This window comes from Rhagoletis zephyria, unplaced genomic scaffold, assembly GCF_001687245.7.
Source record: "Rhagoletis zephyria isolate East Lansing unplaced genomic scaffold, Rhagoletis_zephyria_1.1 Rzeph_scaffold_01675, whole genome shotgun sequence".
In the NCBI taxonomy this organism is placed as follows: Eukaryota; Metazoa; Arthropoda; class Insecta; order Diptera; family Tephritidae; genus Rhagoletis; species Rhagoletis zephyria.
In genome coordinates this window covers 878-14,826 of record NW_016158759.1, presented here as the reverse complement: position 1 = coordinate 14,826, position 13,949 = coordinate 878, and the positions used below count along the sequence as shown (strand labels likewise).

The window sequence follows — 13,949 nt, the reverse complement described above, 5'->3', positions numbered from 1 at the left end:
TACAGATTTTACTTGGAAAATCTCGTATAAATTCATCAGTAGTTTTTGAGATTAGCGCGGTCAAAATATCTCGACTTTCCATTATACTATGTATAGAAGATAGTAATTTTTAAATATGTGGCAACCCTATTCAAAAAATGAAAGCTTTTGTACATGCGAAGGGCAGGCCCTTTCATTTGGTATCTCATTTTGTAATCCAGCGAACGGCGAAAATCTTTTAACTTTTTAATAGGTGGCAACCATACTCAGAAAAATAATACATAATTGCACATGTCGAAGTAAGTCCTTTCTTTTGACAGTGACGGTGCAGAACTGATGGTATATACATATGTAATTTGTTCATTAAACAAATGAGTGCAAATTAAAAAAAAAAATAATAATAATAATAATTTTTGAATAAGAAACTAAACATATCTTGGCCAGGATTTTTTCAGCCAACCCACTCGCGAAATAATTCTTAACACGTTAAATTTCATAAAAAGCAAATTTCATTCATTAAACAGAAGGTCGTGCCTTTGTCGGATCTCCTACTAGTAAACTTAAAATAGTTTACGCTAAGTAAATACCTAGCTTACACAAATGGCAGTATGCTACAACAAAATGAATGCACTCAAAATCCAAAGCAGCCAACTGGTATTTCAAGTCTAATTCAAATCTTTCGTACGAGCGATTGCGAAAAAAAATATCAAAACGTGTTAAAAGTATGTTTGAGTATTTATTCGAAAAGTTAGTGATTATGAAAACAACCAATGCAGATAGAATCTCAAACCAAATGGTGTGTAAGTTGGATAAAACCTTTAAGGCACTTCTGCATTTGGTGTATAAGTGTATTTTGGTGCTTGCATGTCTTGTGACTATACTATATGAGTATAAAGTAAATGCTTTAGTCCTTCTGATATGTTTGAGTATACTAGCGGCATGTGACATACAGTTAGACAATACCACACCAGCTGCTGCTCCGGCTGCCTGCCACACATGTTGTACAAGCACATATGTATATTAGATACTAAACTGCGGTCAGTTGCAAGTAACAATAACAACAGTAAAAGCAAACAAACAATCACAAGAACGCCAGCTAGGGAAAGAGAAAACCAACAAAAAACAAAAAAAAAACAATACCAACATTCAACAACAAAAACAGTTGAAACATCAGTTAAACCGCAACAACTAACAAACTCAACTCCGCAGTCAAGCAAACTGAGCAGAAAATTTATCTGGTTGCAAGTTCAAATGTGGAAATGCATAGATGGTAAAAAACAAACAACAACAATTGAGAGAGTGAAGCTGAAAAAAATTTTTAATGAAAAAAGTTTATCAAAGCTTTATTTGTTGTAATTGTTGTTAGAGTTGTTATTGTAGCCATCCATAGTGGCAGCAGCAACACCAGCAGTGCGCGCCACTTCTTGCTGGCATCATATTTGTTGTTTGTGGTTTTTGTAGTAGTTACTTGTTGTTGCTGTTGTTGCTGTTGTTGCAACACCAGCTCATAAATTATGTGCGTGCAGAGCGGCATACACGTTGAGGCAGTAAATTTAAATATCTTTTGCACTTTTAATTCGTTTTATTTTCCGTTTTGCTTGATGCGCATTGCGAGTGTGTTTTTCCTTACTCCTTTTTGCGGTCACTGACAAGTTTTTGTGGCTGCCACTCGCATTCAGCAACACATGTACATACTAGGTATGTTGCTTATACATACATATGTACATGCATATGTATATACATACATGTGTAAGCACAGATTTGTTGCAAGCATGTTGTAGTTGGCTTGTTTCACAGTTAGGCTTTACAGGATTTCCAGGATTTTGTTTTGTTTTTTTTTTTTGCATTTGTTGTTGCTCATGATTTTTTAATAACTTGACTTGCATTGTGTCACCGCTGTGTTGCATGCAACATTTATTAGAATGCCCGCAAGCAATGGCAATACCGGCTGCAAATGGAATATTTTGAATGCAATTCTTTGTTGAGTATTTGCACACTTACATGCGGATGTATGTGTGTTCACTNTTTGTTGTTGCTCATGATTTTTTAATAACTTGACTTGCATTGTGTCACCGTTGTGTTGCATGCAACATTTATTAGAATGCCCGCAAGCAATGGCAATACCGTCTGCAAATGGAATATTTTGAATGCAATTCTTTGTTGAGTATTTGCACACTTACATGCGGATGTATGTGTGTTCACATATGCTACTACCATAACGTTTGTGTGTGTTGCTGCAACAGTGAATTCTTCTTCGCATCATTTTCTTTTGCAAACATTAGTTGTTAAGTGAACAAGTACAAACCTACATACATACATACACACCTATATATGTATGTATGTATACAACTGTACTTTAAAACAAATATTTGAAGTTGGAAATATAAGCTCGTGTTAAAGTTGTACGTTGGTAACCATGTTGCAACATAAATTGCAGTAGGCTTAATGTTTTATCAATGTTGATGTTTTTTGTTTTAGTTGTTGCNACAACTGTACTTTAAAACAAATATTTGAAGTTGGAAATATAAGCTCGTGTTAAAGTTGTACGTTGGTAACCATGTTGCAACATAAATTGCTGTAGGCTTAATGTTTTATCAATGTTGATGTTTTTGTTTTAGTTGTTAAATTCGATATTCCGAGATTATTTAGCTTGTATGCAGGAACTAGTGAAAGCGCCTGGTCTTAAAACGCCAAAATTGACTTTAGCTGTTTAAACAGGTGGCAACCCTATTATAAAACTTAAGAAATTATTTTAAATGTTTCATGTAAATCCATGCTGCCGTTTCTGAATGAAGATAGGTCTCGCGCCGTTTTTAATTGCGTCAAATTTCAAATCAACCTATACCGCAAATAAAGTCCTCTCTTCAAAATTGAACATCTATCTACATGTCCAGTTCTTTTATTTGGCATCGAAATATCGTTTCAAAAAAAGTGCTTTCGCATATTATATACATACACTCATCAGAATATGTTTCCGTACAGTGTTTTTTTTTAATAATTACAATGTTTTTCGGAATATTTTTTTTTTCGTTAATTTTTAATAGAAACATAGTTCCTTCTGCGTCAAATGGCATATAAATTAATGATACAAAGTGTTTACAAAATTTAGGAAAATTCAACAAATTTTCACCAAAAATTTCAACTTTTAACCTTTTTTTTTTGCTGATGTTGCTCATTTTTTCCATATAACGGATGCGTGATAGTTTTATTTTGTATGGAGGAAAATGCCGAATTGTTTCAGTAAAAAAACTCTCAAAACTCAACGGTAGATTATAGCGACTTAAAACTTGCACTTTGTTATGTGAAAAAAATTTATTACGAAAAACATTGCAAATATTAAAAAAAAAACACAACGGATACATATTCTGGCGAGTGTATGTATATTTACATTGTTAGATAGATATTAATTTTCGAACAGTTGGCAACCCTAATCAAAAATATTTTTATGCTTATGTAGGCGGTTTTAAAACTCTTTCGTTTGACAAGCATATCTTAATATTTCATTTAACTTGTTTATAATTTAAATAACTTTAACTTTGCAAAAAGGGTGGCAACCCTCTTTCAAACTATTTTCAAAGCAAATTTTTTTTAAATCTCTTCGCTTATTACATAAATTTAATTTAATTTTTCCAACATACGGCAACCCTCTTCAAACTCCTCACAAAAAAAAATCTAGACGCGCAAACTAAAATTTCTTAACACTCTTTCGTTGTACAATCATATTTTATTATTTCATATAACTTGCGTATAAGTTAACTAAATTAAACTTTTAAAACAGGTGGCAACCCTTTTTAAAACTATTTTCTAACTAAAACCTTTTTATTTCTATTTCTTCTGACATTGTGATACATATTTCAATTAAATGATGGGTTAAGTTAAATTTGATTTTTTAAATATGTGGCAACCCTCCTAAATATAGTTCAGTAATAAAGCCTTTCCAACCACATTTCGATTGATATCCATCTCTTGATAAATAATTTAATTTATTGAATAATTTGAATTTCACCTTTTTAGCCTGTGGCAACCCTCTTCACACACCTTAAAACTATTGTAAATATAGAAACGAAAAATGCTCTAAAACTGTTTCGTTTGACACCTATATTTCAATATTTCATATAACTTGGGTATAATTTAATTAAACTCGACTTTTCAAAGAAGTGGCAACCCTCTTACACATGCTTTTTTATAGAAAAAACAGTTTACAAAATCTCAAACGAAATTCTTATTAGGCAATTCCGTCGTCTGCACTTGTGGCAAAAGTACTCGAGTTGCAACTTCCGAAGCTATTAGAATCGGCTTACAATCTTATACGTGGTAGTTTTTAGTATGACCCCGCCTTTCTAGAGGCTCTCGCCGAAAAAAAAAAAAAATTTTTTTCTATATAGTTTTTGTATAGCCTATGCATACTTGCATTAATATATTTACTTAATTGAAACTAAATAATTTGTTAATTATCAAATTTTTATTTTTTTATTTTAATTGCAGGTGCTCCACAAGTATTACGCCCACATCCATCAATGCACACCATTTCAGTGAAACGTGGCGAACCAGCCAGTATGTCATTGGTAGTCTGCGCAGATCCACGACCACATCGAGTCTCCTGGGAATGGGGATCATTGCGGCTGGAAGCTGGTTCAGGAATTGGTGAGTTGAATATGGGCTTTATGAAATAGTTTAATGATTCAAATAAGCTAATTGGGTTGTGTACAAAAAAAATCTCAGATTTCCGAGGCTTCCGACGGAAGGGCTTTTTTTCAATTTGAAGTCACAGAGAAGCCTTTCGAGCAATCAAAATTGATTTATATGCAAATTAGAAATTAATTTTTAAATTGTGTCATACTTTAAAATTTAAGTGTCAATAACTTGTACATGCCACCTCTTTTTTAACTAGTCAGATATTATGTTAACCAAAATCACGTTGAAGTTGTACTAAATAAAATGCATTCAATCAGCAACAGCTTTCGACCATCTCTAGCTGTAATAAATCTATACACAAATCGATTGCAAAGAAATTCAAATAACATATTGACATACATATGTGCAAGTGTGCATGCTTGAGTACGTAAGAAGCTGATTGAATGAACATGCATACCCGTATAACTTCCTTAAACAAAGAGTCCGAATCGCCTTCTCACAGCACATAATACCCGAAAACATTCACTGTCTGCCATAAAGTAGCAGCAAACAAACGAGTAAAGGAGCATACAAGCAAATGTAGTTATAAAATCAACCAGTTCAACGGCCTGACGGGGGATCGGCATGCTTACATAGTAGAAGGTTGCGAAGCTTGCCCAGCTGTTACGCCAGTTGGTGGTTTTTGGCATATTTATTTTCTGTGTCAGCGATCGATTATGTGTGCAGCTATGGCTAGAAGATGAAGTGCAGGCAAACAAGCATTGGTGGGCACACAAATGCAATCATTTCTTTGCGCACAGAACACACATACGCCATGACGGCCGTGCATGAGTAGGGGTAATTCGTGACTTGGCGTTGGCAGTGGGATTGTGCTTGTTTTTGTGAGTGTGATTGCACTTTTCGCACACACACACACACACACACACACACACACACACACACACCTTATAAGTGCTTTGGTATTAACGACCTTCTCAACTTTCGACGCTGACGACTGATTTCACTGTACTATGCTGTGCCACGCTTTACGCATCTCGCCGTACTCCTTCCGAACGCAAACTTTTCTTTGTCTTTGTTTGGTCTGCTTTGCAACTTACAGCTGGCCTTCATGACATGAATGTTAGCTGGTTTGCCTTTTTTGGCGCATTGATTGCATAAAGCACGGATTTTCGGTTTTATTGCACATTTTCCTTAGATATATACATACTAAAAACACGCCCTTCTGCTACGTCATCCCAACTGCTGCTGGCCTATGTGGCAATTTTACGAGGGTATTCGCATGTGTTAGCTTTGCTATTGCCACAAATCGAAATTGAAAGCCTTTGACGGTGATTTCGTGCATATCCGCATGCATTGCATGCAGCAGCACAGCATACGTAGCGTTCTGCTTTATGCAACAACTAGCACAACTAAGCATCGGCTGTCAACAACATTGGCGCAAAATCAATAGCAGCAACATTTTGCTAACAAGCAAAATGGCACTACCACAAACAGTGTGGAAATTATAGATCCACATGCCAGCGGCTATTTTCGCAAGAGTACATATGTATATACATATGTATAAAGTACATTAGGGTGCAGCACCAAAAAAAAAGTTGCAGTTTTTCCACCGGAATCATAAAATTTGTTATAATTTATTACTTGGGCGAAAATATTTCGAAGAAATACATATTGAGACTTACGTGAGCTAGACCGATTTGGAAATACCTCCAAAAATCTCGTTCGGTCAGTCAGTCCGTTTTTAGAAAAAACATTTTTTAAAACACATTTTAATTATAAAAAAATATATATATAAACGGTCATATTGGTTCGTTTGCCATAAATCTCAATATTTTTCCGAAAAAAAGTCTTAAAATATAAAAATTTTTAAAGTTCCAATGTAAAAAAAAATTACCGATTTTTTTTATTTTTTTTTTAATGTGAATTGCGAATGATGCGCCCTAATATACGAGTACATATGTATATACGAGTATGACTATTTTCATATTTTCAATTGGGAATACACAACCGTGTTTGCACATTTGCGCAACTCATCTTTGGCCAAAGCATTACATTCCGATTCTTGTCATTTCACCACCTTGTGACAGCCTTTCTGACGTTATCTTCTCCATTTTGACCACAATGCAGTGGGCTTTCTGTTGACGTCAAATTCAGGCTTCCACTTTATTGCTAAATGTCATTGCTGCGAGCGCTAAATCTACGTGTGGATTGGACGGCACAGACGCTATTGTTCACAGTAGCGGATTTGCCCTAAGTTCCGGTAGGGCCGGTCCTAGGGCGGCAAGGCATTAGGGGAGGCAAATATGATAAAGAAATACACTGATGGTAACAAGATGTGCCCGACCCAATTCCGATTTTTTCATTGTTTTACGTCCCAGTGTTTTGGTCATGAGCTCTTGGTCTATATTGGCTATTGTTCACCGACAAGAGATAAAAAGACAAATGTTAGCAGTAAGCAATATAGCGATTGTTGTTATTTTATCGATAATATATTTCGGCAAAAAATTAAAATCAAATGTAGTACCTAAATAACCTACGTTTAGAAAAGGGCAGCTAGTACTACAGGGCCTAGCGTGGCCAAGACTGTAAATCCGCCACTGATTGTACAACTAGTTGCTTGCTGCTTACACGGTGACTGTGTAAATTGATTACAATTTTTGGTTTTAGAAGCATAGCAAACATACTAAATTTTGACGACGACTGGGGTTAAGTTACTTTGTTAGAAATTTCGACTTTTTATGGCAGATAGTCAGATGTGTCTAGTCAAGTGAGGGTAAAAAATTTATCCATCGTTGAGCAATAAAATCTGAAAAAATCGCGAGCCTAGTACAAAAAAATTCTGTTGTGAATTGCCCTAATAAGTTAGTAAGATTATATAGATTTCTAGCGCATAAAGTTCAATAAACCAGGGCAGGCTTTAGGGCATAAATGTATGCTTATCTTCGCGATGATGTTGCACTCCGAAATATTCCTAGTAATGTAGTGGTGAAACCTTACGTAACAGACTTTCGGTTGGGTCCCAATTTCAAAATCCCGGCTGTGCCACGAGCAACCCATCAACTTTCCTTCTTTCACCGTGTTATCCAAAAAATTATCTCAAGGCAGCTATTCACACAATCGGGTATCAAATGACTTCCTTGAGCTGTTGTCTGTTTCCTAATTTCTCCGAATGCCAATAAGTCCGGCCACCCAGTATTTACTGATTGACCAAGTGCTGCAGAAAAAATCGTGTCAAATTTTCTTGCGGCAGTACGCAGTTCTTAAGAAATTTGCTGCGCTTTCTACTACGGGTTTCTAAAGTTTTTTTATAAAAAAAAAACACAAGGCGACCCAGGTTTGCAAAAGAAGTATATGCCCGTTCCATTGTGTCTTGAGGAAGGAATGAGGCAACAGACTGTGAAGTATCAGATATCGAAATTCCTTGGACTCACACACGAAATATGGCAATTTTTTTCTTTACCGTTTTCTTGAGAGCTGCATGCTGGGCTTTAAACACTTCCGGCCAGACCAACGCGTCATAGGTGAGAATAGTTCTAACTGCATTGGGTATATGGACAAGCATATTCTGCAGTCCGTTTTAATTGTTCTATTACAAAAACAACTACTAAAAATGTCTCCTATACCGATAACTGACGATTTACCGATGTTAAACAGACTTTGTATTTGGGGTATTCACAACGGTCGCGTTAGTGTCGTATTGCTGCATGTCGTAAACTTTAAACGGTTAAAAATATATTAAGGGGTTTACAAAGTACCAACAAAGTCATATTATGAATTTTCACTGTGCTACAAAAAATATGGTTGTGGTTTCAAGTCCTCTAAACATTTATTTAAGCTTTTAAAGTTAACGACGTACAAAATATGACACTTACTGACACCGTTGTGAATACCCTAACTGTTTAAATATATTTTTGCAGCATCTAGAAAATTAGAACCGCCATTTTTTACCTGTCCGCTTCACTTGTTATGTCCATATTATTTATTGTATAATGCTCCGTTTTATGTTAACTGAACGACCTATAAAAAAAACACTCAAATATTGCGGATATTAGTTATCATATCTATATACATATGTATGCAAAGTTATAGCCGTTTTTTGTTGCTCGAGCTTAACTCAAAAACCACTATATAGATCTCAGCCAAGTTTTCGGAGGTTATACCTTGCATATATGGTACTACTATAGGTTACTAGGAGACTCGGTAGGTGGCACCAGATTCGAGTTACTTGTAAAAGCCGTATTTATTGCATAATCCGGTTGAAATTCTTGAAGCAATGCTACTGCAAAAAATTCACCCAATAGATAGCGCTGCAGACACTATGTTTATGTTATTTTTCAGAAACGAAATATACTTGTTAATTTTTTTGATATATTTTTTATTTAATCATTTTTACGCTAAACAAACGTCTCAGATTTTCAGCAAACTTTTCGATTTCTTTGGCTTGAATCATATCGCGGTTTTCGGTAACGAGTTTTCTATGGACGCTCATGAGGCATAGGCCAGAAAGCCTTTCTTGGCCTGTTGTGCGCTTCTGACCCAGGTATCTACTCTACGAGGTCTACTAAACGATCGCTACACAGTCACTGTTGTGCATGGAGAAGCACTCAAAATGGAAATACATTTATTTATCGCTGGTGGAAATTCATTTTCTTCTTTAAATAGATCTACAACTTCAACTGTTAACATTTTTCTATTTCTGTTTCGGTGGCAACTCTGCATATCGTACTTAGTAAATCCAGATACGGTATTATTATAGACCGTCGCCAGTACTCATTTTCATTGACCGATGGGGGTTGCCTCTGTTTTTTTGTTTACCTGCCAAACGTGTTAGAGAAATTTCTACTCCTAGATCGACTGTAATAATACCAGATTTGTTAATCAACTCTGTAGTGACTCCTTCTGCATTCGAGGAGATCATTCTTAACCAGCTACAAAATATTTTCTATATACTAACCAACGGCGATGAGGTATATCGTCTTCATTTGCAAAATGTTTGCTGTAGGTTCCAGCAACGTTGAATGTTTAACACTGGTTATTAAAACAATCGTGCAATTTATACGCAGACATTCTTGTAGAAAAGTTTCTCTGAATTGACAACTCTTCTAAAGCTTCCACAACTTCAGGAAAATTTACTGAAAATCTCTTCATAGCCCTATATTTTTCCGACCATCTTTTTTCTCACAAACGTGATATATTAGGAGCGCACAATTCTTGCGAGTCGGTGATTCGCGAAAAAAGTTTTTCACATCTTTTAGGGAGAAATAATATTTCTTATTTCGGGAACCTCGTCTAAGTCATTCACAACAAGATTTAACGGAAGCGGAAGTGTTTTTCTCTTTGGCGTTTTCCATCCTGTTCATCACAAAAGTCAATGATTAATGCTGTACTTACTTCATTGTATCAATGATGAAAAACGCAGGCCTTATGTGAGAGCATAATTACGAATTCGATTACGCGATTAGACTTTTTCAAAATTTTTCTTCAATTCGTAGCTGTAGGGTGGTGGGAGCTGCCCCTGCCCTAACTGGCTACGCCCTTGCTTACATGACATAAGACTAGTTGTTGATGCACCGAACCAATTTTATAGTTGCAAGAGCATAGAAAAAAATTACGGACGCCTGGCTGAGATCTCACAGGCGGAAATAAGACCATAGGTAAAGCTCATAGCATGGAAAGGGATAATTATTCTATATAATATTACGGCGCTACTAAATATTCTTGGCCTATGTGTGAGAATGGTTCCGCTAAGTTTATTAGCATTTTGCTGTAGTGTCGTAAAGAAGTACTTCAATTTTGTAGAAAAAATGCTAAAAAAAGGTTTTTTGTTATGAGGATCCATTTCTGTGCTTATGTTTTCTTTAAAACATTGACAAGAAAATTTTGACATTTTCTTCGAAACCTAGTTTTGTAATTTAGCATATTCCCCGTGGGTCCACTACTGACTAACACGTAGTTTTTAACCCCCAAACCCCNCTGTAGTGTCGTAAAGAAGTACTTCAATTTTGTAGAAAAAATGCTAAAAAGGGGTTTTTTGTTATGAGGATCCATTTCTGTGCTTATGTTTTCTTTAAAACATTGACAAAAAAATTTTGACATTTTCTTCGAAACCTAGTTTTGTAATTTAGCATATTCCACATTGATTTTAGACACATGGTTTCTTCGGCATATATGCAATGCTATACACGCGTAGTCAAAAAAAAACTTTGCCCGCCCTAATTTACATACATACATATTTGTCTTTTATCAGAAATCGTCTATACTCGTATCTGCAAAAACTGGCCCCGTTTGTGAACACACTTTTCTACTAATATAATTTCTAGTGGACTTTTTAAACTGCCATGTTCGTACCTTCTGCCTATTTTCACATAATTACTGAGTGGCTTTTGTACAAACTTTACTAATTTTTTCCCACATGGTTTCTACCATTTCTTCTGCTGATCCATATACGTACAAATGTACTGGATAAAGCCTTAGCATCAATTCTTGGGAATGTTTTTTTTCAGACAAGTAATATAAAATGCCTCTGCATTTTTAAGTTCTTTTAATTACTGAGAACATAATAGAATATTGCAGCTTCTAGGAAAAGGCTATTAGCATAAATTCTGCGTAAAAAGGAAACATCCCGGCCAGGGGCGGTTTTGGGGGTTAAACTACGTGTCAGTGAGTGACGGACCCACGGGAGGTGTTTTTTAATATGGCGTTTATGCATTAAAATACCACCGTGGGCCCGCTACTGACTAACACGCAGTTTAACCCCCAAATCCCCCGCCCCCCGCTGGATCCGCCACTGATCCCGGCATTTAGAAGTTTTTTTTTAATTACTGAGAACATAACAGAATATTTTAGCTTCTAGGAAAAGGCTATTAGCGTAAAATTCTGCGAGAAAAAGGAAATGTCCCGGCATTTAGAAGTTCTTTTAAGTTCTGAGAACAAAAGCTGAAAAAGCTTATTTGCATAGAGTTCTGCAAATTTTTAAGCTTTAATACATTAGCTGATTTTGAGAAACTCAATTAGTCAATGGATGTTGTGAAAGTTGTTTCTCTGACTTAGTCAAGAATAGGTACAGCTTTGTGTATTATTTTTAAAGAAAGTGAGTTCCTAACTGTCAGCAAATGCAAAAAACCATATAAAAATCTTATCAGCATACAGCTGAAAGTTTAATACCAATTGCGTTGCAATCAATACGTTGTTATGAACTGCAAAATTTTTTNTCAAGAATAGGTACAGCTTTGTGTATTATTTTTAAAGAAAGTGAGTTCCTAACTGTCAGCAAATGCAAAAAACCATATAAAAATCTTATCCGCATACAGCTGAAAGTTTAATACCAATTGCGTTGCAATCAATACGTTGTTATGAACTGCAAAATTTTTAATCACTTCTTCTCATTTCCATTTTCTGTTTGCTCTTCTTTCTTTTCATGTGAACGCTGCTGCATATTGATTGTGATTCGGAAAATAATAACAACACTGCTGCATTCATAAATTCCAAATGGCGGCAAAAACATTGCCGACAACAACAACAAAAATTGAATGCAAACTACAACAACAACAAATGCTGTGAATGACAACGAAAAAATTCGACTCAAATTGAAAAAAAATGGTTGCCTTAATCAAAATACATATGTGCATGTGGAAACAACAACAAAACTAACAAAAACAAAAACCGTTAATCGACTTGCCCGATGGCACTGTGCCGCAAATAAAATTGAAACTACGGCAAAATAACAACAACTCCGCAAACCAACACATAACGCAAAAATGATTGAAAACTTCTGGTGTTACGGCTGCTGCTGCTGCTGCTGCTCCTATCATCTGTGCGTTAATCACGCATTGGATGCATTAATGGGTTTTGTTGCTGCGGCCACCAAACATCTGACATCAATATTCATTGTGCATTGTGCAACATGAATGATCAACAACGACAACAACCACGCAAAAATTTCGCATTTGCAACTCAATGAGCAATGAATGCTTGGCGACACTGAACATCGTAATTAACAACAAAAACGGCAACAACTACACACACACACACGCGCGCGCATGCCTGCCGCCTGCCTACCAATTAACACTATACGCGTCAATGCTCACGCTCGTGCTCATGTTAACTCAATCAATTGTTGCATAACATCGCCTTGCATGGCACACCACATTACATACATACATACATACATACATATGTGTACGCGTACATGTCACACTTGTTGCACTTGTCGCTTGTGCTGTGCTGCTTTCACACGCCTGACATTGGCACGCACGTCAATCACTTTGACTTTGGCATCACGCGTACAACGAAACTTTGAAAATTCACACTCACGCAACATTCAAACCAACCAACCAACCAACCAACCAACCAACCAACCAACCAACCGACCGTCGAACTTCATAACACTTCATTGCTGTCGTCGTTTGCCTTTCGCCCTACTTTTACTTGCGATTGCTTGTCGCTCTAAACACAGACCGCTTTCGCGCCGACGACATGTTGCAGGACTCACGCGAGGATTGCTACCTCTCCACTTTGCATATTCTACACACCGATGAACACGATTCGCGTCCCTATTATTTGGTTGTGGAGAATGAGCGCGGCACCGATCGTCATGCCATTCATTTGAATGTGGAGGGTACGTTTGCAGGTGCAGAGTAATTTTTTTTTTCATTTTTTGCCCTACAATATCAGTAGATGTTGGCTTATTTTATTGTAGTGCTAGAATAGAGAATGCTGTCGATAGTAACTAATTTGTATACCCGCATCAGAAAATTTTCATTCATTATCATTATGCGAAATATTTTGGTTGTATGTAGTTTTTTTGTTGCATGTTCCTGTGTAATTTTCATTTAATGACCCTTCACGGCCACAAACCTGTAAGAAAATAACTACGGGTGCTACTGTAAATTATGAATGGCTAAATAAACACATTTTCAAGTAAAAATTTCTTTCTTCCACTTTTTTTTAGTTTTTATTTTTTAATTTTTATGTTGAAGCGGTAATTATTGAACTCTGAAACTCCCCCTTCATACGCAAAAAAATTTTAAGGATAAATTTTTTAATTTTAATTTTTAACTTTAAAATCAAATAATTTAATTTTTATCAAATAAAAAAAAAATAAATAAATTTTTTTTCTTTTAAATTAAAAAAATTCAATTTTTCCTTTTAGTTTACCTTAAATCTTGTTCTAAATAATATTATTTTTATAATATTCCTCTAACATTTTTTTACGCACTGCTAAAACTTTGCTAAATTTTTTACATATTTTATTCAGAATTTGAACCACATTTCTTTGATCTTTCTTTTTAATTCTTTTTTTTATTTTGTGGCCTTATAACAATTATATTCAACAG

At 35.6% G+C, this 13,949-nt stretch overlaps 1 protein-coding gene across 1 annotated transcript in view; it reads left to right on the top strand.

Moving 5' to 3' along the window:
- The window catches only part of LOC108364804 (kin of IRRE-like protein 2), an 87,663-nt gene extending 74,409 nt beyond the window's left edge, over positions 1-13,254 (top strand). Inside the window, exons 10-11 of the mRNA XM_017618650.1 lie at positions 4,465-4,623; positions 13,070-13,254. Of these exons, the coding sequence (XP_017474139.1) occupies positions 4,465-4,623; positions 13,070-13,254 (344 nt within the window). The remainder of the gene's footprint in view (positions 1-4,464; positions 4,624-13,069) is intronic.
- Positions 13,255-13,949: the final 695 nt, after the last annotated feature.